At 40.7% G+C, this 23,632-nt stretch overlaps 1 protein-coding gene across 1 annotated transcript in view; it reads left to right on the top strand.

Annotated features, from left to right (window-relative positions):
* The window catches only part of TESC (tescalcin), a 131,625-nt gene that overhangs the window by 88,662 nt on the left and 19,331 nt on the right, over positions 1–23,632 (top strand). Inside the window, exons 4-6 of the mRNA XM_077462048.1 lie at positions 16,637–16,776; positions 20,080–20,141; positions 21,946–22,053. Coding sequence (XP_077318174.1) covers positions 16,637–16,776; positions 20,080–20,141; positions 21,946–22,053 — 310 coding nt within the window. The remainder of the gene's footprint in view (positions 1–16,636; positions 16,777–20,079; positions 20,142–21,945; positions 22,054–23,632) is intronic.

Genomic DNA, 23,632 nt, shown 5'->3' with positions numbered 1-23,632 from the left:
AAAATTATTATTCTGGAGATCACGAGTAAAAAAAACAACAAAAACAAATATAATTCAGGAGATCACTATAAAGAATAAAAAATGTGTTTGTCAGAATACTGTGAATATCAACAGCAAGGCAGCTTCCTTATTATAGCATTATAAAGAAGAAGAGAATGCGCTGCATTGAGAGATTTCATAATTTGCCGCGTGACGAATGTGATATCTCCATTACGCACGCTAGTTTTACAAGACTGAGCGCTTCTGGCTCGTACTTGAATCGGAGCGTGCGTTAACTTGTGGGTGGACTTGTGTACACACGATCAGACTTTCCGACAACAAAGTTTTCTTGATGGAAAATTTGAGAACCTGCTAGCCAACATTTTGTTGGCGGAAAGTCCAACAGCAAATTTTCGATGGAGCATACACACGATCAGACTTTCAGCCAACAAGCTCACATCCAACATTTCCCATCAGAAAATTCTTTGTGTGTATGCGTCATAAGTCTCACAAAGATTTCAACCAATATAAATCGGCACTGCCAAGAAGACCTATTTTATCACTCTCATTAACACTTCACCCAGTCCCCATCAATTCTTATCTACTTTTAACTCTCTACCTCAGCCTCCACTGCCACCACCCACACACAACTCACTGCCCAGTAGATCACAATCACTTCAAAAACAAGACTGATATAATTTGTGATAAAATCTCCACTCTACAGATATCCGCTCTACTTAACATCCCATGTTCATAGGAAAATTCAACACTTCCCTTAGACAACCCTGCTACTATAGACAAGGTTGCTAAAATTATTTCTAATGCCCACTTAACCACCTGTCCACTGGACCCTTTTCCCTCTCAAATACTGCAGTCACCCTCTGGCTCTATCCTACACTCTCTAACTCACATCTTCATTCTAAAACATGTACTAGTCACCCCCATACTTAAAAAAAAGCCTTCCTTGGACCCCACAAATCTTAACAACCTAAACACCATCTCCTTGCTATCCTTTTCCTCCAAGCTTCTTGAACTCCTGGTCTACAACCACCTCATTAGCAAAACCCTCCACAGAAACTGCTCTCCTAAAACTCACAAAAGATATACCAACACCAAAAAACAATGGACATTATTCTGTACTCCTACTTCTGGACGTTGTGCCTTTTATACAGTTGACCACCCCTCCACCAAAAACCTTACTCCTTTGGTCTTAATGACTGTGCTCTTTGTTGACATTAATAGTGTAGAAAGTGCTGCGCTGCTCCTATAAAGTGCTAATGACTTTTATGTACTAAAATAACAGTAATAGTATGGTTCAATAAAAAATGAATTAATAATCATAAATACGCCATAATAAATCCAACTAAATTCATCCAAATTCAATACACGATTATTAGTGGTGGTTTTAGTCCTTAATATCCACAATAGAGTCCAAAGGAATCTCTGAAGTCTCTCCACGTGCTCCACTTGTAATCTTACGTGTTCCCTCCCCTTTGCATTTACAAATAAAGTCACAAAGTGCTATACAACACCACGTGCTTCTTATAGGCTCTCAGAGCTCTCACCTCAAGTATGTATTAATAACGCCTGCACACACACTGTACAATATATATATATACTGCAAAAATTTAAATAACACTCCTAAAGCCAAATCCGTATAAACTTGATTGGAAGAGACAAAGGGTAAAGGGACAATGATATAGTACAAAAATATATTTTATTAACAATAACTCATATCAAACAGGTCAAGTAAAAAATAATTCAAAACATATGATAGGCATATGATAGTAATGAGTATCTAGTGTAAACAAGAGAGTTGACACCAAATAAATGGCAGTGAGCCCCTGTGCGTCAACACGTTTCACTGTTTTGCTTTGTCAGGACACACTTGGGGGTAGTTGGAGGGAACAGGTCTCATTATCAAAGATAAAATAAATGCATCAGACATTTTATTACAATAACATATGATAAAAAAAATCTTTCAAACATTTCTATATCCAGAGGACATACGCACATCAGATACAAATGTTTACCTTGTCAGCATAGAAGTATCTCCACATGGAGAGCTCCCAGATGATCACCCAGAAATCACCATGTAAAGCAGGAGGCAGTTTCTTACTAATACCAGCGACTGTGTACAGGGCTGCAATAATCCCCATGTTGATCCAAGTTACTATTCAAAAAGCAGCCAAATTAAAATAAGTGATAGCATATAAAAGACATACCTGATGGCATAAAAATATATAGATATGAATATAAACTCATATGGTTCACCGGGGGGAGGAAGGAGATACACCATACGTATTCAGATAATTCAAGGGGGGAGTAATAGCGCGGATAAAGGTGTTCCTGGGAACTATTTATATCTACCCCTGCTTATAGGCAGCTGTAGATCATTACCCCATCAGATGCCGCCCAACCACACATGCACATACAGAGAAGGGGAGAACCCTCCAGTCCGTACAAGCCCAGGGGAAGGAAACATGCTGGCCAAACATTAACCCACATACATGGGAAAAGATCCCATAGGGGAAAACAGTGTTAGCAATGCTTAGAACATCCCTATGACAGAGCAATAGAGCCTAAGTATATAAAGCCAACAATTGCAGCCCAACGTTATAACACATAGACACATACTGGCATATCTCTTGTTATTGCCTAGAGCATCAAATAACCAAATTGTTAATGGATGGATGGAAGGATGGATAATTAAGAAAAAGAGAAATAAAAATACCATCACATATAAATGTGACAAGGCACAACGAAAATAACGCATGTCCAATGAATAGAGCAAATACCAATAAAAAATATACTTGACCCAATCATAACTATGTATTGTTTCACATACAGTTTTCATTTATGTCCATAATGTATACATACACACATATCATGTTACATATTTGTATATTGAATATATATTAAAAAGAGTTTTTATATACTGAGTACCTGATATTGGTACAGATCAAAAGACAGACTTATGCAGGCAACTAGAATGGCATGAAGGCTAGATAGGAGGGATGAAAAGAAAAAGGATGTAAGACTTAAATATGCAACATCCACACAGCACTGTTGCCTAAAAAGGCACATGAGAGCAATGCATTCAACACGCATTATATAGACATATAAACGTGCAATAACATATTTCCTTACCCACTTTTTATTAAAGAATATATATATCCCCTTCTTCAGGATAGATACCAGCCTCTCCTTCCATCCACAGGGCCCCTCTCCAGCTCACTCCTCCTTATTATGCAGATTATGTGTATGGCTCCTTAATCTGCGCTCTCAGAATTCATGTGACCATTGTGCATAGCTTTTGACAGGAGAAGTTGTTAAGTGCAATTCTCAAACCAATTGCTTTTCCTCTTTGTAATGCTGAGTTCAAATCTTATGCTTCTGATAGAAATGAAATACAGGAGACCTTTTCTGTAGCCCAAATCCAAGCTGAATGGCCAAAAGTGTATTGTTTTCTCAGTTCTTATATACACACAAAAATGATGAATCATGTAAAACAAAAGTACCATAATAAGGGAAAAAAACACAAAAATATCAGATAAGGAGTAAACAGCTTTTCTCCATCGTGTGGTCAGCAGATGGGCGTAGTCTGAGTGACTTTACACTTTTCACAATACGTATCTTATAACACAGCAATTTTGTACACATAATGTCAACTCATAACTTAAGCTAGAACTCTGATCCTATCATTTTCCCCCTTTGACATCATCCTTCTCCCAACTCTGGGTCCTTACTCATGAGTTATAGCCAATACTTTCCTGAGTACTATCCCTGACCGCGGGTTGTCAGAGGAGAACAATGTCCTCATCCCCCAGTTCCATATCAGCATCTCAAAAGCAAAGAGAATCAAAGAGAAGGGTGACGTCAACTCATAATCCCAAACTCAGAGTTCTATAGGGCACCCCTATTCATTCTTTTAACTTTCTTTTGAATTCTCTTGTATATACAACAATTAATAATTGTCATTATAACAAAAGCAAACATAAGTATTAGTATAGGACTCAACATCCAATTAAGTATAGTAGTGGCGGTAGGAGACCATCCACTGAAAACATCGTACCAATGGTGGGTAGTTTCATCTCTTATCTGTGAGGATAAATGTATTAATTTTCCTTTATCTATAACTGCAGATATTAGATTATTTTGAAGGGTATGTTCCTGTAGATTTGGGAATCTGGGGTAGAAAGTAACATTTGTGTTTTGTCAAATACATCCCTCCATGTTTCAGATGGACCTAACTTATGACATTTATGTGGCGTGTTATTAAAGGGTGATAGTAAATTGTCCTTCCACTGGAAAGTTATGTTTACTTGTGCTTGTGACTTAGCTTTTATCCACACTACCGGTGAATCCACATTGTGCATCATGTAAAAAGGACCCTCCTGTCCTGTTACAGTGAAATTTCCTACAGTATACCATTCATAGTAAGGATATTGCGTTATACTCTTATCCTGATTTGTCCATATAAGATCAGTACTGTTTTCATGAACTGTTACATTGATACCGGGAGTCCATGTGTAAACAAACATTTGAAAACATTCAAGCACTATCATCATAGTTAGAAAGATCGTCATTCTGTTTCTCTCGGTTCAGGACTCTTTTTGCAGTGTGATGCGTGGATCCAGGCTGCTTTTCCCTCCAACTTGACCGATGTGGGAGTGGTCAGCAGTACTTGATATGGTCCTTCAAACCGTGGCTCTAAAGCTTTTCTGGTATGTTTCTTTACATAGACCCAATCTCCGGGGCTAAGTGAATGAGTACCTGCTATAGAGTTGGGATCTGGAATGGAAGCATAAACACTCTTGTGGATCTTGGTTAGATGCTGTTGCAATTGTATCACATATGCAGTCAAACTATCACATTGCAATTGCATACTCTGTGGAAAGTATAAACCTAATCTAGGTGCATTCCCAAAAAGTATCTCATATGGAGACAACCCTGTTTTTCCTGTTGGGGTATATCTTATGGAGAACAAAGCCAAAGGCAGGCATTCTGGCCATGGCTTGTTTAACTCTTGCATGGCTTTCTGTATTTTTAGCTTTATTGTCCCATTTACTCTTTCTACTGATCCTGAACTCTGTGGGTGATAAGGGGTGTGGAAACTCTGTTGAACCCCTAACATGGTCATCACATTCTGCATTACTTCACCTGTAAAGTGTGTCCCTCTATCTGATTCTATTGTTTCAGGTAATCCAAACCTTGGTATTAATTCAGTGATCAGTTTCTTAGCCGTGGCTTTTGCCGTGGCTGATTTTAATAAATATCCCTCTGGCCAGCCTGAAAATAAATCGATGCACACAAGTACAAATTCAAAGGGGCCACTTTTTGGCAACTGTATGTAGTCAATTTGCAGCCTTTGAAAGGGGTACTGGGCCCGAGCTTGGTGTTTTCGTGGCGTTTTTACCTTTTGTCCTGGATTATTCAGGAGACAGATTTGGCATGCTGCACAGTAGTTTTTGGCCATACTACTGAATCCTGGTGCTAGCCATCCTTGGTTCACAATTCTATACATGGAATTGGAACTGACATGGGTAGGTAAGTGGATTGCCGTGGCCATGGCTGGGTACAGAGACGCCGGTAGGCATACTTTACCTCCTGCCCTCCATACATTGTCAGGGTCAATTTGGGCTCCCATCCTTACCCACTTGTCTCTTTCACTGTCCGCCGCTTGCTCCTGTAGCTTGCTCAACTGTTGCCATGAAGGCTTTACTGTACTTACCTCTGCCACTGCCACTGTCTCAGGGTACATCTCTTTCTGAGCTGCCTGTTTCGCAGTTAAATCTGCGAAGGCATTTCCTTTTGCTTCCCTTGTCTTTGCACTTGTGTGTGCCGCTATCTTCAAGATGGCTACCCTTTTAACTTTTTGAAGATGTGTCAAAACCCGTTTTATTCCTTCCGCATGCTTTACTGGTGTGCCTGCTGCTGTCAGATACCCTCGAGCTCTCCATATATGGCCGAAATCGTGCGCTACGCCGTAAGCGTAGGCAGAGTCAGTGTAAATATTTCCTTCTTGTCCTTGTAAATATTCTAAAGCTTGTTCTAAAGCTTTTAATTCTGCTTCCTGTGCTGACATGTAGGCTGGTAAGGGCTGCGCTTCAATCACCTGTGTATCAGTTACTACTGCATATCCTGTGTGATATCTTCCTTTATCATCAGCAAATCTGCTGCCATCTATATACAAAGTGTGCTCAGCGTCTAAAATTGGTGTATCTATAACATGAGGGAACCCCATTGTCTCTTGCTCCATGAGCTGAAAACAGTCGTGTTCAACTATCTCTCTAAACAGAAGAGTGTCAGTTTCCTCATCTCCTTCCTCCTTATTCCCCCTTGTCAAATCTGGTGACTGAAGAGGCAAAAAGGTGGCCATATTGAAAGTTGTACAGCGCTGAAAAGTGACATTTGGAGGTAAAAGTAAAGTACACTGTAACCTTAGTTGCCTAGCCATTGAAATGTGTTTGGGCTGTACTTGAGACAAGATTGCATGTATGTCATGTGTGGTGTGCACTACAACTGGATTGTCTAGAACAATTTCTGATGACTTATCTATAATTATTGACACTGCTGCTACCGCCCGTACACAGGACGGTGAACCTCTGGACACTGGATCTAGAGCTGCTGAGAAGTAAGCAACGGGCCTTTGTTTTATATGTGACTGTGTCAAAATTCCTGTTGCATGTCCAGTGATCTCAGCAATGTATAGATGGAATGTCTTTGTATAATCGGGGATACCTAGAGCCGGTGCAGAAATCAACAACTGTTTCAAAGTGACAAACGACTCATAAGCTACTTCTGTAAGCATATACGGCACAATTTTCAAACAATCGTATAATGGCTGCATCAAAGAGCTAGCGTGGGGTATCCATTGTCTACAATATGACATGATACCCAGAAACATACGCAATTGTTTGAAATTTCGTGGGGGTAAGATTCCCTTTATCGCCTGTACTCTCTCGTCTGTGAGATGTCTTGTTCCTTGTGATATGCAATGTCCTAAGAAGACAACTTTTTCCTGACACACTTGTAACTTTTTCCTGTTAACCTTGCAACCCTTTTTTGCCAAGAATTGCAAAAGTGCCAAAGTGGCATTGAGACATGTTTCCCTATCTGGACAGCATAGCAATAGGTCATCCACATATTGTAGCAATACACAAGAGTCTGGAGGTAACCATTCCTCTAGCACTGTTTGTAGAGCCTGTGAATAAAGGGTTGGCGAATGCGCCATTCCTTGAGGTAGGCGTGTCCTGCCTGTTGGTTGCCGTCTGCGTCAAACCGGTCTATAGGTCGGTGTGGACCTATTTCTGTCACAAATTGCTGAAACAGAGTAGGAGTCATTTTATGTCTACACAAATCTTCCCCGTCTTGCCATGTTGCATCATGTGTATCCATCAACTGTCTTACAAATCTACAAAACGCTGCTGGTTTCGCTACTGGGTCTGGGGCATTCTGTATTAGTGCCATAAGGGCGTCTGGTGTCCATGGTGCCCAGGTTCTTATCTGCATCCTACGAGTAACAGTAGGTGGGGCATTTGGATGGGCTACTTGTCCAAATTCCGGATTATTTACCTGTACAATGTGTGTATCAGTGCGTACGGGGGCTACAGTTTCTGGATGAGGTTTTTGTGCCCCACATTGCACACATTCTATTGCCCATTCTGGGTTTTGTGTTCCACAAACCTGACAAACCCATCCCCTGCCTTGGAGTGAAGGATATATCTTATGTGGTTTATGTTCTATGTCAGTGTATGGGGGTGGAATGGCTGAGCTGGGGTCAACCAGAGCCTCAGCATTTTTTGTTCTTCTATCCTTCATGTCCCAACCATCACAATCTGGGTTATATTTCCACCCCTCCTCTTTTGCTCTATAAGAGACCTTAATTAAGCGCTGAACCTGATGCATCCATTGCTTCTCTAACACCTCTCCTTGTCTGTCCCTTTTTATTTCCTTCCACACGTCTGGGTCTAAACCCGCTGCTCCTTTTACCTTAAATTTATGAAGTATGGTTTTTACATTTTGTGCTTCATCTTTCCCATATATGTTCTTAATTATCTGTGGCACCGTATAGTGGGCCACAGTTCCTTGACGGGGTTTTGTGTACCTCTGACCCATTCTAACAGTCCGTGCCTAGGTAGCGTGTGGGACACTGTTATATGTCCCAAAATAAAAAAGAAAAAAGTGTGTATGCGGGACCCTACAACAGTTCCTCGTTGCCTTCCTCCTAGGATGCTAGAATACTAAAAAACCTCCCCGGGATGAGATTTCTGAAATCGAATTACTTTATATGCTAGCCAACTGACAAATATTATGACCAGACTGACGGCTACAACATATACAAGCATTCCTTTAAGTGGCCAGGTATCCGACTAGATCTCCGGGCTTGTGGAGACCTTATTCCCCCTCCCGTATCTGGGATCCCTCTCGTGCACTCTTATCCCTGCTTTATGGAGCAGACAGGGCTTATACTCTCAACCCGCCTATGGTTTATGAATTAGATGTGAGGTTAAGCATAAGCGTCAGACCCCCCCGAAAGGGCGCATTCCGTTGCTTAGTTCGGCAATCCCCTTCTAACTCATACCATCCTTGACAAGGCTCATTCACTTTCTCAACAAGACAGACAGACAACAAATTATCAGCAAAACAAAGGTATTATAGTTCAAGACTCACCCCTACAGAGGTTGCAGTTAATATGCTGCGTGGAGACCCGTTTCTGACAGAACTGACTAAAGGCACAAATCAGGGAAGCTCAGAGTATAAAGAGAAATAAAGGCTTTCTCTTACCTGGCCAGGCTTTGTGGTCTGTGGTTCCCGAAGTGCCCCAGTGTTATGGTTCCGTCAGCTCCGTTCGTCCACCTCTAGTAGGATCATTGATGAGGTCCTTGTTCTTCGGGCGCCAAAATGTTAAGTGCAATTCTCAAACCAATTGCTTTTCCTCTTTGTAATGCTGAGTTCAAATCTTATGCTTCTGATAGAAATGAAATACAGGAGACCTTTTCTGTAGCCCAAATCCAAGCTGAATGGCCAAAAGTGTATTGTTTTCTCAGTTCTTATATACACACAAAAATGATGAATCATGTAAAACAAAAGTACCATAATAAGGGAAAAAAACACAAAAATATCAGATAAGGAGTAAACAGCTTTTCTCCATCGTGTGGTCAGCAGATGGGCGTAGTCTGAGTGACTTTACACTTTTCACAATACGTATCTTATAACACAGCAATTTTGTACACATAATGTCAACTCATAACTTAAGCTAGAACTCTGATCCTATCAAAGTGAAAATTCAAAGCTCCCAACTGTAGTGTATCGTAAAATTATCATCCATTTATTTTAAAAATATATACACTCACATTTATTAGATAAAACCACGCTTTGTAATCAAAAGTGGAACTTCAGGGGTCCCTGAAGAAGTCACGTGTGTATGATGAAATGCATAGGGAAAGAGGAGAGGATGACGCAAACCGGAAGTGACGCAGTAGGAAGTTCGGGAGTTTCAGTTTCACGTTTGATTACAAAGCGTGGGCCCCTGTGGACAGAAGAAGAGACTTGTATCCATCCTAAGAAGGGGTTGTACAGTTTGTGTACAGACATTAATACATACTTGACTTGAGAGTTCTAGGAGCCTATAAGAAGCATGTGGTGTTGTATAGCACTTTGTGACTTTATGTGTGAGTGCAAGGTGGAGGGAAACACACAAGATTGCAAGCACGTGGAGAGACTTCAGAAATTCTGTAGGACTCTATTGTGGATATTAGGGACTGAAGCCACCACCAATTGTCACGGTACTACTACAGTGAGCCCACAGGCGAACAGGTGACACGGGATCCCCCAGGGCGTGGAGTCTAAGGGCCAGCCGGTATTCCGCCAGGGATCCCCTCATGAGGGTTTGGGCTTAGCTGCGTGCTGACCACAGGTCACGACCCCCGGGTTCACCCTGCTCGCTAGGGGAGTACCAGAAAACACTGTCAGACAAGGATGGATGAAGCAAAGGAGAGCCGGATAGCGAGCCAAGGTCAGGGCGGGCAGCAGACAACGTAATCAAGAGGACTAGCCGAGTTGTACACAAGAGATCAGTTCACGAGTAGTCAGGTTCAAACAGGTTACATGATGGGAGCTCAGAGACAAGCGTTGATGAAGCAACAGGAAACTGGTCTGAGAGGAATTTAATAGAGAAGCACATGGGGGGCTGGACAGAAAGTAGCAGGAAGGAATGATATATTGAGCAACAGGTGAAGCTGGCGACACCCATAGCTGTAGACTGCAGCCAGAGCTGAACACAAGCTAGTGGAACAACAGGTGCCATCCAACCTACAGCAGTAAAGGTAAGACACAGATCAGCTCCGCAGCTGATATTTTTTTATGGAGTATTTATGATTATTATTAATTCACTTTTTACTGAACCATTCTATTACTGTTATATAAGCTGTATATGAACTCATATTAACTTATTTGTGCTCTTCGTTGGCTCCCATCCTACCTATCCCACTACACCCTGTGTCACTTACAATTCTACTTCTTCCTCTCCTCTTCCTTTCTCTGTTGGAGTCCCCCAAGGTTCTGTTCTTGGACCTCTCCTATTCTCAATCTACACCTCCTCCCTGAGTCAGCTGATAGCCACCCTTGGCTTTCAATGTAATTTCTATGCTGATGACACCCAAAGCTATCTCTCTACCCCTCACTCACAACATCAGTCTCCACATGCATCATTCATTTACTGTCTGACATATCAGTCTGGATGTCACACCACTTCCTCAAACTCAATATATCAAAAACTGAGCTCATAATATTTCCTCATCCACGTGCCCCTTTCCCTGACTTCTCTAGCAAGATCAGTGGCACAACCATCCACCCATCCCCACATGTCAGGATGCTAGGTGTAATCCTGGACTCTGAACTCTCCTTTCGGTCCCACATCCAATCACTTTCAAAAGCTTGCCGCCTCAACCTCCACAACATCCCCAAAATAAGCCCCTTCCTAACGAATGACACCACAAAGCTCCTAATCCATTCCCTGGTGTCTCTTGCTGCAACTACTGCAACTCCCTCCTAATTGGCTTACCTTTACATAGGCTATCCCCCCTTCAGTCCATCATGAATACATCTCATCCCCCTCAGTTATTACCTTTTGTATCACTGGACCCTCCATCCGGGATTGTAAGCTCTAACGAGCAGGGCCCTCTGATTCCTCCTGTATTGAATTGGATTGTAATTGTACTTTCTGCCCTTACATTGCAAAGAGCTGCACAAACTGTTGGTGCAATATAAATCCTGTATAATAATAATAATAATATATCATATTAATATTAATATTTAATTCCATGCCATTTTACAAGTGTTTTACAGGCATTTTGGGGAGATTTACTCAAAATGGAGCATGCAGAATCTGGTGCAGCTGTGCATGGTAGCCAATCAGCTTCTAATTTCAGCTTGTTCAGTTAAGCTTTGACAATAAAATCTAGAAGCTGATTGGTTACTATTCAGATTTAACCCAGATTCTGCACTCTCCAATTTTAGTAAATCTCCTCCTTCACAAGCCATTTACACAGTTTTGTCAGTTCCCTAGTCATACATTTTTAAAATCAGTGTAAAGCATGTGTAAATTCTGTGCAAAATGCTTGTAAAATTATTCTCCATTCATTTTATTTTTTGGTTAAAAATGATTTATTACTTTTTTGTTTTTTCATAGTACAAAGTACAGTGAAGCATAGTAATGCAAAAAACAAACAGTTGCATTAGATATATAATAAACATTGATGGTAGAGTCAATATGGCATGTAAAGTACTGTGCAAAAGTTTCAGCCAGTTGTGAAGAAATGCTGTAAAGTAAGAATGTTTTCAAAAATATATGTTTTGTTTATTTTTATCAATTTTAAAAATGAAAAGAGAGCGAACAGAAGAAAAATCTAAATTAAATCAATGTTTGGTGTGACTACCTTTTGGTTTAAACTAGCATCAATTCTTCTAAGTATACACAGTGCTTGTGCACACAGTTTTTGAAGGCACTCGGGAGGTAGGTTGTTTCAAATATCTTGGAGAACTAACCAAAGATCTTCTTCTGTGGCTGTAGATTGCCTCAAATCCTTCTCTCTCTTCATGTAATCCCAGGCAGAAATGATGATGTTGAGATCAGGGCTCTGGGGGAGCCAAACTATCACTTCTAGGACTCCTTGTTCTTTATGCTGAAGATAGTTCCTAATGACATTGGCTGTATGTTTGGGGTCGTTGTCCTGCTGCAGAATAAATTTGAGGCCAATCACATGACTCGGTGGATAACTATCTGCCTGTATTTCTCAGCATTGATTTACACCACTGATGGGGCAACATTGAGGACCGTAGACACATCATGATTACTTCCCCTCAAAATTGGAAGATGTCCAGCAGTGCCATCAGCACAGAACTGGCAGAAACTAGTGGGACCCAGGTACACCCATCTATTGTAGTCAATCAGCTTCTAACTTCAGCTTGTTTTAGGATGGTTTCATACTAGTGTGAATTGGATGCGGGTTTCCCTGTATCCAATTCACATGACAGGAGATTGTGACTGGCTCTATATGGAGCCGGTTCACATATCACCTTTGTGGCTACGGAGCGAATTGCACGGAGGTCCTGTGCGTCTTCGGCTCAGTTTCAGGGCAGAATTCAGGCAAAAATTCAGCCCTAATTCGTCCCAGAAACGGAGAACAGGGACGCACCGGACCCTTGCTGCGAGCCGCATGCGGGTTAGATATGAACCCAGCCTAATAGAGCTTTGCCAAAAAAAGACTGGAAGTTTCTATGCACCGCTGCACCAGATTTTGCACTCTTGAGTTTTATTAAATCAACCCTTTGTGTACCTAGAAGAATGGATGCTGTTTTGAAACAAAAAATGTGCTAACACCAAATATTGATTTGGATTTCTCTTCTGTTCATTTACATTCCATTTTGTTAATTGATAAAAATAAACTATTAACACTTCTATTTCTAAAGGCATTCTTAATTTACAGCATTGTTTTCACACCTGCCTAAAACTTTTGTACAGTATTGTAATCAGTTACAGTTAATAATACAATGAGGAAATATGGAATCAAATGAAAATAGAGATGGCAATAACATCATTTAAAGCGGAAGAAGGACCAAGCATCCCAATTATCATGGCCATTCTGGTAATGATTTGGGAGAGAGGGACTGATTGTGAGTGCCAATGTAAAGCTATAATCTATTATGCAGCCCTGAATAATGTATGTAGGAGTTTGGTACAGAAGGGATTTAACCACTTCAGCCCCAGAAGATTTGGCTGCTCAATGACCATAGCATTTTTTGCGATACGGCACTGCGTCACTTTAACTGACAATTGCACGGTCGTGAAACGATGTACCCAAACAAAATTGGTGTTTTTTTTCCACAAATATAGCTTTCTTTTGGTGGTATTTGACCATCTCTGTGGTTTTTATTTTTTGCGCTATAAACAAAAAAAGGGCAACAATTTTGAAAAAAAAACACAACAATATTTTGTACTTTTTGCTAAAATAAATATCCCTGATTTTTTTTTTTTTAAAACAAATGTTTTTCTCAGTTTAGGCCGATATGTAAAATCTCAATAAGCATATATTGATTGGTTTGTGCAAAAGATATAGCGTCTACAAAATAGGCGACAGATTTATGGCATTTTTATTATTATTTTTTTACTAGTGATGGCGCCAATCTGCGATTTTTATCGTGATTGCGACATTATGGCGGACACATCGGACACTTTTGACACATTTTTGGGACGATTGACAATTATACAGCGATCGGTGCTATAAAAATGCACTGATTACTGTATAAATGTCAGGGAAGGGGTTAACACTAGGGGGCGATCAAGGGGTTAACTGTGTATGAGATTGACTAGAGGAGATGACAGATTGTGGTTCCTAGGTATTAGGAACTCACGATCTGTCTCTCCTCACAGAACAGAGCAGGGATTTGTATGTTTACACACTCACAAGCCCCTATTCTACCTCTCGTGGCCACAATTGCTCGTGGCCGGCGGTCATTGCGACCGGCAGCCACAAGCGTCGGCACCCCCGCAGTGCAGCGGTGCGCACCTGCTATCCCGCTTACAGGAGCCAACGGCTAGCAGGAACGTGCCGACCCGCCGTAGTATAATGACAGCATCTGGTCAACAAGTGGTTAAAGAGTATGTAAACCCAGCATTTCATATTCCTGATATGTGCCTGCCATACCATGTACTTATATGAAAAATTATCCTGCTCTGTTTGGATTGCTTCCTTTGTGTGAAATCCATGGTGTTTCTGCCAGTCCCTCTGCTTTCCAATTAACTGACCACACTAAACAGGAGAACACACTGTGGTCAGTTTTCTAGCTGTGCTGGGAACTCAGTGTGCTCTCCTTCAATGATCCGACCTGTCCTGACACAGAAAAGATAAAAAAAAAGGGAGGACCAGCCTTGTGCATTATCCCAAGATAATTTATTAATAAAAAAATTCTGCAAAATACTACTCACAAACGTGATGAATAAAAAGCTTGTGAAGACCACTTGGATGTGGCAATCAATCATAGAACTGACAGTCTCCAGAAAGCAGAGAGGAGGACCTCAGAACCACTGCTGGCTGACACGTTTCAAAGGAGTACCTTCTTCCTCAGAGCCTGGAGGCTACGCCTTCGAAACGCGTCAGTGGCAGTGGTTCTGAGGCCCTCCTCTCTGCTTTCTGGAGACTGTTGGTTCTATGATTGATTTCCACATCCAAGTGGTCTTCACAAGTTTTTTTTTCATCACATGTTTGTGAGTAGTATGTTACTGAATTTTTTTATTAATAAATTGTCTTAGGATAATTCACAAGGCTGGTGCACCCTTTTCTTTTTATCTTTTCTGTGACTACTAGGATATCCCCTATCCAGTAGGGCAGCAAGGCCAAAGACACTATCCCTTGAGTCATCAATCACCCGGCCATCACACTAATGCGCAAGAGTGTGTGTCCTGATGCCCCTCCCCCCCTGCACAGCCATTCACTGGGAAGTTCAATGCACTGTTGCTTCTCCTCTCCCCAGCTCTTATGCAGCTGAGAACAGAGGGAATGTGATCACTAATAAATTAGAGGAAAAAGGGTATTTCTTCTTCTTTTTTTATATTTACCGGTATGCACAAATGTTTTGCCTTTCATTTCTATTTTAAACTGAATGGTTTGTTTTAAAGGTGATAATTTACAATCACTTTAAGTGCACAATAAGCACATAGGCAGTGATAAGGTTAAAGGTTGCCTGTCAAGTGTACAGTAAGGGATGTCATGATATGCTATGATGTTTGGAAAAGTCTACATCTCTATAGTATATTTTCTTCCCTGTAGAGTTGGCTACCCCAAAAGCATGTATGTGAGTTATTAAGGGTTCAAGCACCATCTGGTGTGTAGTTTAATGGCTGTTTCATATACTGTTAGGAAACAGATGCACTTGTGCAGAAAATGTAAAAAAAAATGTATTGTGTCCCCTTGTTGAGGAGAGAAGAGTTCTCCATAAACAGTTTCCCATTGGGTCATTATGGGTGATTTTACTGAGATGTGAAGGTGATTTCAAGTAAGCGTATAGTGTAGATATAATATTTTTACCTTCAAATGACAAAGGTATTCAGAGTGAGCGGGAAGGTGTATGGGGTTTGAAGAAGTGATTGGTTGGTATAGCTGTGTTTGATTTGAATGTACCTGAATCTCTCTGTATCTGGCATCTCGGGGTGTTATTTAAGTATATCAAATGAAATAAAATCAGAGCTGCTTTGAGGGTCTTTATGGCATGAGAGAAAGTTGAATCCACTAGGTGAAGTTGTTCCCAATATGTAATGCCAAAACAAAAGCCGGATCATAGAATATGTCCATTGATGTCAGAATTTATTTTATGGTGATGCCCAAGGGTTCTATGTAGAGCATGTAAAGGAGCAGTGACAAGGAACAGCTCATTGATATCAGTCATTTGTTTGGTTGGGTCTGGTGATATTAGAGTGGTCCCGACAGAGGATAATCTGTCCAAGTTTGCAGTCATGTAGTCGACCTGAACTTCACATGTTCATCGGACAAGCAAGATGAAATGGCCAGTTCGCCCACCTACCGAACTTGCCGTCCATGTATGTATGGCGGCAAGACCGATGTAGCCTTGAGGTTTGTTAACATGGGTGCCTTTAGTGAATGGTTCAGCTTATGGGCAAACAGGAAGTGGAGAAGGTACTATGAAGAAGAAACTAGGCTTTTGTCTAGCGTAGGGATTTTTGTATTTTTCTGATAGAATGGTCTCTAATGTTTGTCATTTCTGAGTAATTTTTGGGGAAAATGTAGGAGAGTCGTTTTGAATGTGGGCTTTATATAAGATGTCCAGTTCCTGAGCTAAGGCATGGATCATTAATGATCAGTCCACATCTTTGCTGCTGCAAAAATATTTAAAAGTCCTCTGAGGACTGCTTTGTATTTTGTCCAGACACTTGAAATCGGAGTGTCATTTATGTCATTGTTTATGAAGTAGTCTAAAGTATGAGATAATGTTTAAATGGTTAAAGAGCCAGTAAAGAGTAAGGAGATTATACAGTATATGGCTGTGTGCTCTATCACCACTTACATACGGTATATTTTTTATTGATTGCTGTTACAAAGGATTTTTATACATTGCTCTAAATTGTGTTCTCTTAAAGAAATCTACGAACAGGAACTTACGGATTTGAGAAGGAGATTGATTTTGAAAAGTTTCTGATTATTATGTCCCATTTCCAACCACTGGCTGAGAATGCTGATGAAGAGACCATTAAAACATGCCGTAAGAATAAATTACAATGTAGGTATTGCATTCAGTGATAATCAGAAAAGCTGTACACGCCTATTGTGATTCATGATAGAATGTCATAGCAGGGCTATACAAAGTGAATACAGATATATGTGCACAGCACACATGGTCAACACTGCTGTCTTGCAGACCCTTTGTACTCATATTCAACCAAGCCATGATCCATATGTGTTCTGGTTTCCTTCCACATTGCAATTATGTAGAGACAAGGTGGTTGCATCTTTCTATTGGTTTCTAAATAGTACTTGTGATTGGTATGAATGGTTTAATGACTTTCTGGAAAGCACTGTAAAATGTGTAAAATTATATAAATGAGTGGTAATGAAGATAGTGTTAATCAGGGTTAATCAGGGATTGACGAAACTGTATCTCATCCTTGTCACGTGTGTTTTCTATTTTCTACCTTTGATCTTTTTAAACAGAACTAGTTATGCTTGGGCCTAAGCAAGCATCTTAACACTAATGCCGTGTACACACGAGCGGAATTTCCGACAGAAAAAGTCTGATGGAATCTTTTCATCGTATATTCCGATCATGTGTATGCCTCATTGGACTTTTTTTTGTTTCGAAAATTCTGAAAGGCCTAGAAATAGAACATCTAAATATTTCCGACGGAACCAATTCCTATCGGGAAAACCGCTCTTATGTATGCTGTTCCGACGGACCAAAAACGCTCAGAAGCAAGTAGGAGATGGAGGCTATTGGCTACTGGCTATTGAACTTCCTTTTTCTAGTCCCCTCGTACATGTATGTCACCACGTTCTTGACGATCGGACTTTGGTGTGATCGTGTGTACGCAAGACAGTTTCAGCGGAACTCCATCGGAACGCCATCGGAAAAGCCTTCAGAGTTTATTCTGATGGGAAAACCGGTCATGTGTACACGGCATCAGTCTTTAATGATTAGAAAGGTGCTGACTTTTCCAAATTAAGATCTATTTGGAAATCATTGCCTAGGACCCTGAGATTATTCAATAGTGATCATCAATCACTACACATAGGTATGCAGAGTCCTGCATACCGTAGCCATCAAACACACAGTTGCATGTGTGCAATCACTAGTGATTAATCAAATGCATTTTAGTAATCATTGATGTATCAAGTGAGAGCCCTATAGTTATTCCTTTTCCCACAAGCATTTCCTGAACAACCCAGGGACTTGGTGGTTTCTTCCAAGACACAAAAGCCCCAAGACACTTCTTCAGCATCCAGAAGGCCACAGGAATTGTAGCAATATCTGTAACTTAGATAGACTTGATAGAACATGCATGGTAAGAACATGATGCATCATCTCAGGAGAGGCAGATATATCTTGAGACAGAAACTTTGGAAGAGGCTGACAGAACAAGGAAATAGACACTGTATAGGTAGAATTGAAGATGTAATATTCATTATAAAATAAAGGAAATAATCTGTGCTAAGTGTACTTGACCTCAAATTGCTAATTAACAGCTACACTCACTATATTGCATGTAACAATACATTAAATACAAATAAAAAATGGTGTTGCGCTGTTAGTGTGCTTCGGATGTATGCAATACATTACAGTGCTTCTTCACCATCAATAAACATTGAAGTGCATGAAAGTGTAAAGTAAAAAATTAAGTTCATAAACATAAATGTCTGTAAGCAATTATATACATTAATTGCAAAAAAAAGGACACCATAAGCTCTGTGCAAACATGTTAAAAAAAATTGCCAAAGTGCCAAAACCCATAATAAGTGACAACAAAATTAAATAATATTAATATGAAAATAGTCCCAGGTCTAATGCCAGTGATAGAAATGGTGCTGCACATGTGCTATTTTCTTATCCATGTGGTGTTCCAAGTGATCACTTAACGTGCTCCACACTTATGTGAAAGATGGACTCTTATCGGACCCAAATGGTGGATGGATCATCAGTACACTCTCCGGATCATGCAATGCGCCAGTTGTCATGCAACAACCATGGGCCAATCGAGTATAGAGAGAGAGACAAAATCGCTCATTGCGCAATATCCAAAACATGGGAGAAAGAGAGCAGCGCTACTCTAAGCATATTAACTTTGAAAACAACAGCTTTAATTTTCTTGAAAAAAGCACGCACGTTATGACAGTGGTGATCAGGCATTGGATTGTGGTGTGGTTCAAGAGTTTCTTCAGCTCTAGGACCACGCCACGATCTAATGTCTGATCACCACTGTCATAATGTGAGTGCATTTTAAAGAAAATTAAAGCTGTTGTTTACAAAGTTAATACGCTTAGAGCGGCGCTGCTCTCTTTCTCCCCTTTTTCTCATTACCTCAGCGCCACTACTGCTCTCCTGAGCTGGCTGCCGCTTTCAACCTCTTGTTATTAAATATATGTCTGGACCAAAAAAGGAAAAACGGATCAAAAGCCTTGCCAACTAGAATTTGAAATTACTAGAAATCACCACTAACATTCCTTATCCACCTACTTACTTTAAAAGTGGTTCCTGCTAGCGCTCCATCCCATCTTCTTTACTGCAATATCCAAAACATACATACTTTATTAAAAACTGTATTATACTCACAAGACAGAGAAAAACATCAGGCATTCAATGTATGCCGTCCTGCGCCCCAGCGGTGGTGCTGACGTGACCGTTATGTCCTCTGCCCAACGTACGCTTCGTCGTGACGTAAAATGCCTCCATCCTCAATCATGATAAGGTTATAGAGGTGATAGTATAGTTCGTGGAAGATTGGAGAGGAGACTGTTCTAGTAGCCAGAACAGAAAAGAGTGTATTTTGGAGATGTGCAAGTGCCAATGTTCACTGTGAGGAATAAGGGAAAAGGCAGCTTTGGGTAGTGAACCTATACCATAAAAAGATGTAAAATATGTCATAGAGTAGTACAGAAGGTGAAAGGAGGAAGAGAGTAAGCAATATTATAGCTAGGTTTGGCTTAGTTACCTCCTTGGTCTTGATAGAGGCCTGGAACACTCCTGAATATTAGAAGCCTTTTTGGTGATGTTTTTTTTTTTAATTCAGTGTTCAATGTGGGAGTGGAAGAAAATCCCTTATATAAAGCTGCAATGTGGGCTTATTTCTAGTGCATGTCAGGATATTACATCATCCATCACTGGGTCCTGCATTAGCCTGTGTCCAAAGGTTCAGATATCAATCTGGAGTATCTTCAATTTAAACGAACAATTAAAGCTAGAGCTACATGTGTACTGTATTTAGTGATTTTTTAAACATTTTAAAGAATTTCTTTCTCTCAAATATAAACGGATAACACACATAATAAAATGATGAAAATGATGAGTAACTGTTCATTTTATTTCTGGTAGTTCTTTTCAACATGTATGACGTGGATAATGATAGCATGATCACTCTGGAGGAATACAGAAATGTAAGTATGTGTTCTTCACTTCCAGGTGGGGAAATATTTCACTAGCAGTACTTGACTCGACATAACATTTTCTGGAATTACATTTGGTTTATGTTATCAACCCTTTTGGTAAACATGACAAAAACACATTGTTTTGTGGGTCATCATGGCTCAGACAGTAGTAATTGGTCATATTTAACTTGACTTTTAACAATTTTGAAGACTGGATGCTTAGAAATGTTGATGACATTGGGGGACATTAACTAAAATTGGTGCACACAGAATCTGGTGCAGCTTTGCATAATAACCAATCGGCTTTTAACTTCAGGATGTTCAGTTGGGCTCCTTTCACACGGGCTGTCCGATCAGGTCCGCTTGTCAGCCTTTCAGGCGGACCTGATCGGACCCTCTGGTTCCAGAAGCAGCCAGTCTATAAAGAGCGCAGGGGCGCCAACCTCCTAGCATACGGGGATGCATGCAGGGTGCCAGACTCATAGGTTTCTATGAGTGCTTTTTTTTTTTCAAGCCACATGATTAGAGCCTGAGGCTCTAACTGGCTTGAAAAAGGGGGGGCTCACTTGTGACACTAGCGAAACAATATTCGCTATTGTCTTTCAGCTTCTCATCCCGGCCAATCAGGACAGGAGACAGATCGGGTTGGCCTGGAGGAGAAGCCGAGGAAGCCACGGTGCAGCGACCATAGAGGGATGAGTGCGTACCTTGGGGGGTTTGTTTGCTGCCCCTCTAAAAGATTTAGCACCAGCTGCCACTGAAACTGTCTCTTCTGTGGAGCGGCGGATGGATGGATCGGTGGACATGCCGCCATATGATCTGATCTAAACCTGTCTACCAAAAACAGATGGATGGCAGTCCTATTCCTCATCAGTCCATCAGATCGGATGGCAATGGATGGAAACGGACAGGCTGTCCATTTCCATTTGATTACCCCATAGAGGAGAGCTGGACTGTGTCCGCTTTGCATATCGAATCGACACGGACTTGTCATCCACCTGCTTAGCAGGGATCAGCAGGGAGATCCCCCCCTGCTGAGCAAGCGGATTTCGCTTAGCGGAGGTGCCCATGTGAAAAGGGCCTTAAGCTTTGACAATAAAACCTAGAAGCCGATTGGTTACTATGCACAGCTGCACAAGATTCTGTGTGCACTAATTTTAGTAAATCCCCAATGTTTCACCACTATAGTAGATTGCTTAGTCCAAATGAGTGCTGGAAAGATACCCCAGTATTTTTACCCAGTGGTGTCATGAAATGTGTCAAGGCAAATGTTAATTTCCAAGGTTTGACTGATGGTAGTACAAGTTGTGAAAGGACCACAACATGATGCCAGGAAGTTTTGGACATAATTTAAATGCCTGAAAGTATGACTTGTCAAATCAGTGGGGTAAAGATGTAAGAACGGCATTACATGATGGTTGTTCCGGTGTGATATACAGTAGATGGCCTCTTTTACACATCTTTTGCCTGTTAACGCTTAACGGGTTTGAGTCATAAAGGAGAAAACCTTGGTTCTTTTGAGTGACTCATGTATCAGTCATGAATATGCATTGGTGTTACACAGACACGGCATTAATTCCTTTTAAATTCTATGGGACTTTAAACAGAGTAAGCTTAGATCAAATTTTTTTGGAGCTGTCTGGTTTTGGATTTACATATATTGTAGTAATTCTAGCTTCAGAAACGGAGCTACAATTGCAAAAGGAATATATTTAGAGATACTAACAGGCCAGTCACTAGAAATTACAACCAAGGTATTTTTTTTAAATTGTGCACAGTATTTTTAGTTAACTTGACCTTTCTTTTTATATAGGTGGTAGAAGAATTACTATCAGGAAATCCTCACATTGAGAAGGAGACAGCAAGATCTATAGCAGATGGAGCAATGATGGAGGCAGCCAGTATATGTGTCGGACAAATGGTAAAATATTACAGAATGGGGATAGTCTTGGAAGCAAATTGTATGTTTTCTTTTAAAGATTTATCAAGGCCCAAGGTATACTGATTGTACTGACAACTCTAAAAATTGCCATGACATAAAGTATGTTGGGATCATTGAGAGGTAGCAGCGATCTTCGCCTAATATACAGATGATGTGGTGCACTGTTTAGAAGGGCAGGTGCACTTTCTTTGTATTGGATAATATTCATAAAAGTACTCCAGACCTCTGGAAGTTGTTGTTGTTGCCACTGTGTTATTGGATTATGGCCTGTTCTGGAGCCTGTACCCTTTAGTCAGTGGAGTGGTAGTGGGAGGCTTGGCTGGGATGATTTGCACGGTGAACTATATACTTGTTTTGACATATCTTCTTCCTACAGTGACCACCTACAAACCAGATTTCAAAAAATGCTGCTTTGTTCTAAATGTTTGTTTTAAAGGACAGACTATGCAAACACTCTCTTCATGGCCTTTCTATGAAAACGCCTCTAGCTCTGGCTACAAAAGGATTAATGAGCACAGAGAGAAGTCTGCTACATTTTCCCATGAACATTTTAAAAAATGAGCTTGTTTGGATCTGACTAAAGGGAATTTGAGGTTATTTTGGAAAGGATAAGAGTATGTACAGTTTCCATCATATCTCACATCCTACCTCCAATCTTTCACACAAATTAGCAATGACAGCTTTTGCCAATTATACATCTGAATAGATGGGCAGATGGAGCTCAATGTGTCAGCCCTCTGCTTCTACGCCATCTCAAGTGTTGAGAGCAGTCCTTCTGTTTAACTCATTTATTTCAGTGTGTTTTTGATGCAAAACTTTCTAACACACCTGTGCTTAAATGAAGGACACAGTACCATGAACGTTCCAAAAAATTCCAGTTCGTACTGTGAAAACTTTCCACTGACAGTTTTTCCTCTGTGTCAGTTTTGTAGAAACAAAATGGTTAGGCAGCTAATGCAGCATTTGTATATCTTCGCAACTGTAAGCCCTTGTACACACGGTTGGAGATTCCGATGGAATGTGTCCGATCGGACCGTTTTGTCGGATATTCCGACTGTGTGTTGTCTACATCGGACTGTTTCCATCGGAGTATCCGACAGACCAAGTTTTCCAACTTGTTGGTAAAATTTTCCGACAAAATGCTCCGATCGGACATACTCCGATCATGTGTAGAGAATTCCGATCGGACAAAGTGCCACGCATGCTCAGATCAAATTCCTACACCAAAGCTATTGGCTACTAGCATGAACGTAGTCCCGTCGTAACGAAATAACGTAATCACGTCGGATTTTCCGACAACTTTGTCCAACCGTGTGTATACAACAGTTTCGGACAAAATCCATCGGACAAAATCCGTCGGATTTGTTTGTCGGAATCTCCAACCGTGTGTACAAGGGCTTAGTGTTTAGAATGCCACTCAATGGAGCAGATATGTCAATTGTCAGGTTTTCTATCTTGGACTTTCACTGCTCTGGGCTCATTTTGTCCATTCTGAAGTGTCATGGTTCTTCACATTTGTCAGTCTTGCAATGATAACTCTCATGTTACTAAGGGGATT

The sequence above is a fragment of the Lithobates pipiens genome, unplaced genomic scaffold (genome assembly GCF_037356315.1).
Source record: "Lithobates pipiens isolate NorthernLeopardFrog02 unplaced genomic scaffold, aLitPip1_a1.2 Scaffold_3, whole genome shotgun sequence".
NCBI lineage: Eukaryota > Metazoa > Chordata > Amphibia > Anura > Ranidae > Lithobates > Lithobates pipiens.
This window is presented reverse-complemented; position numbering and strand designations above follow the sequence as displayed.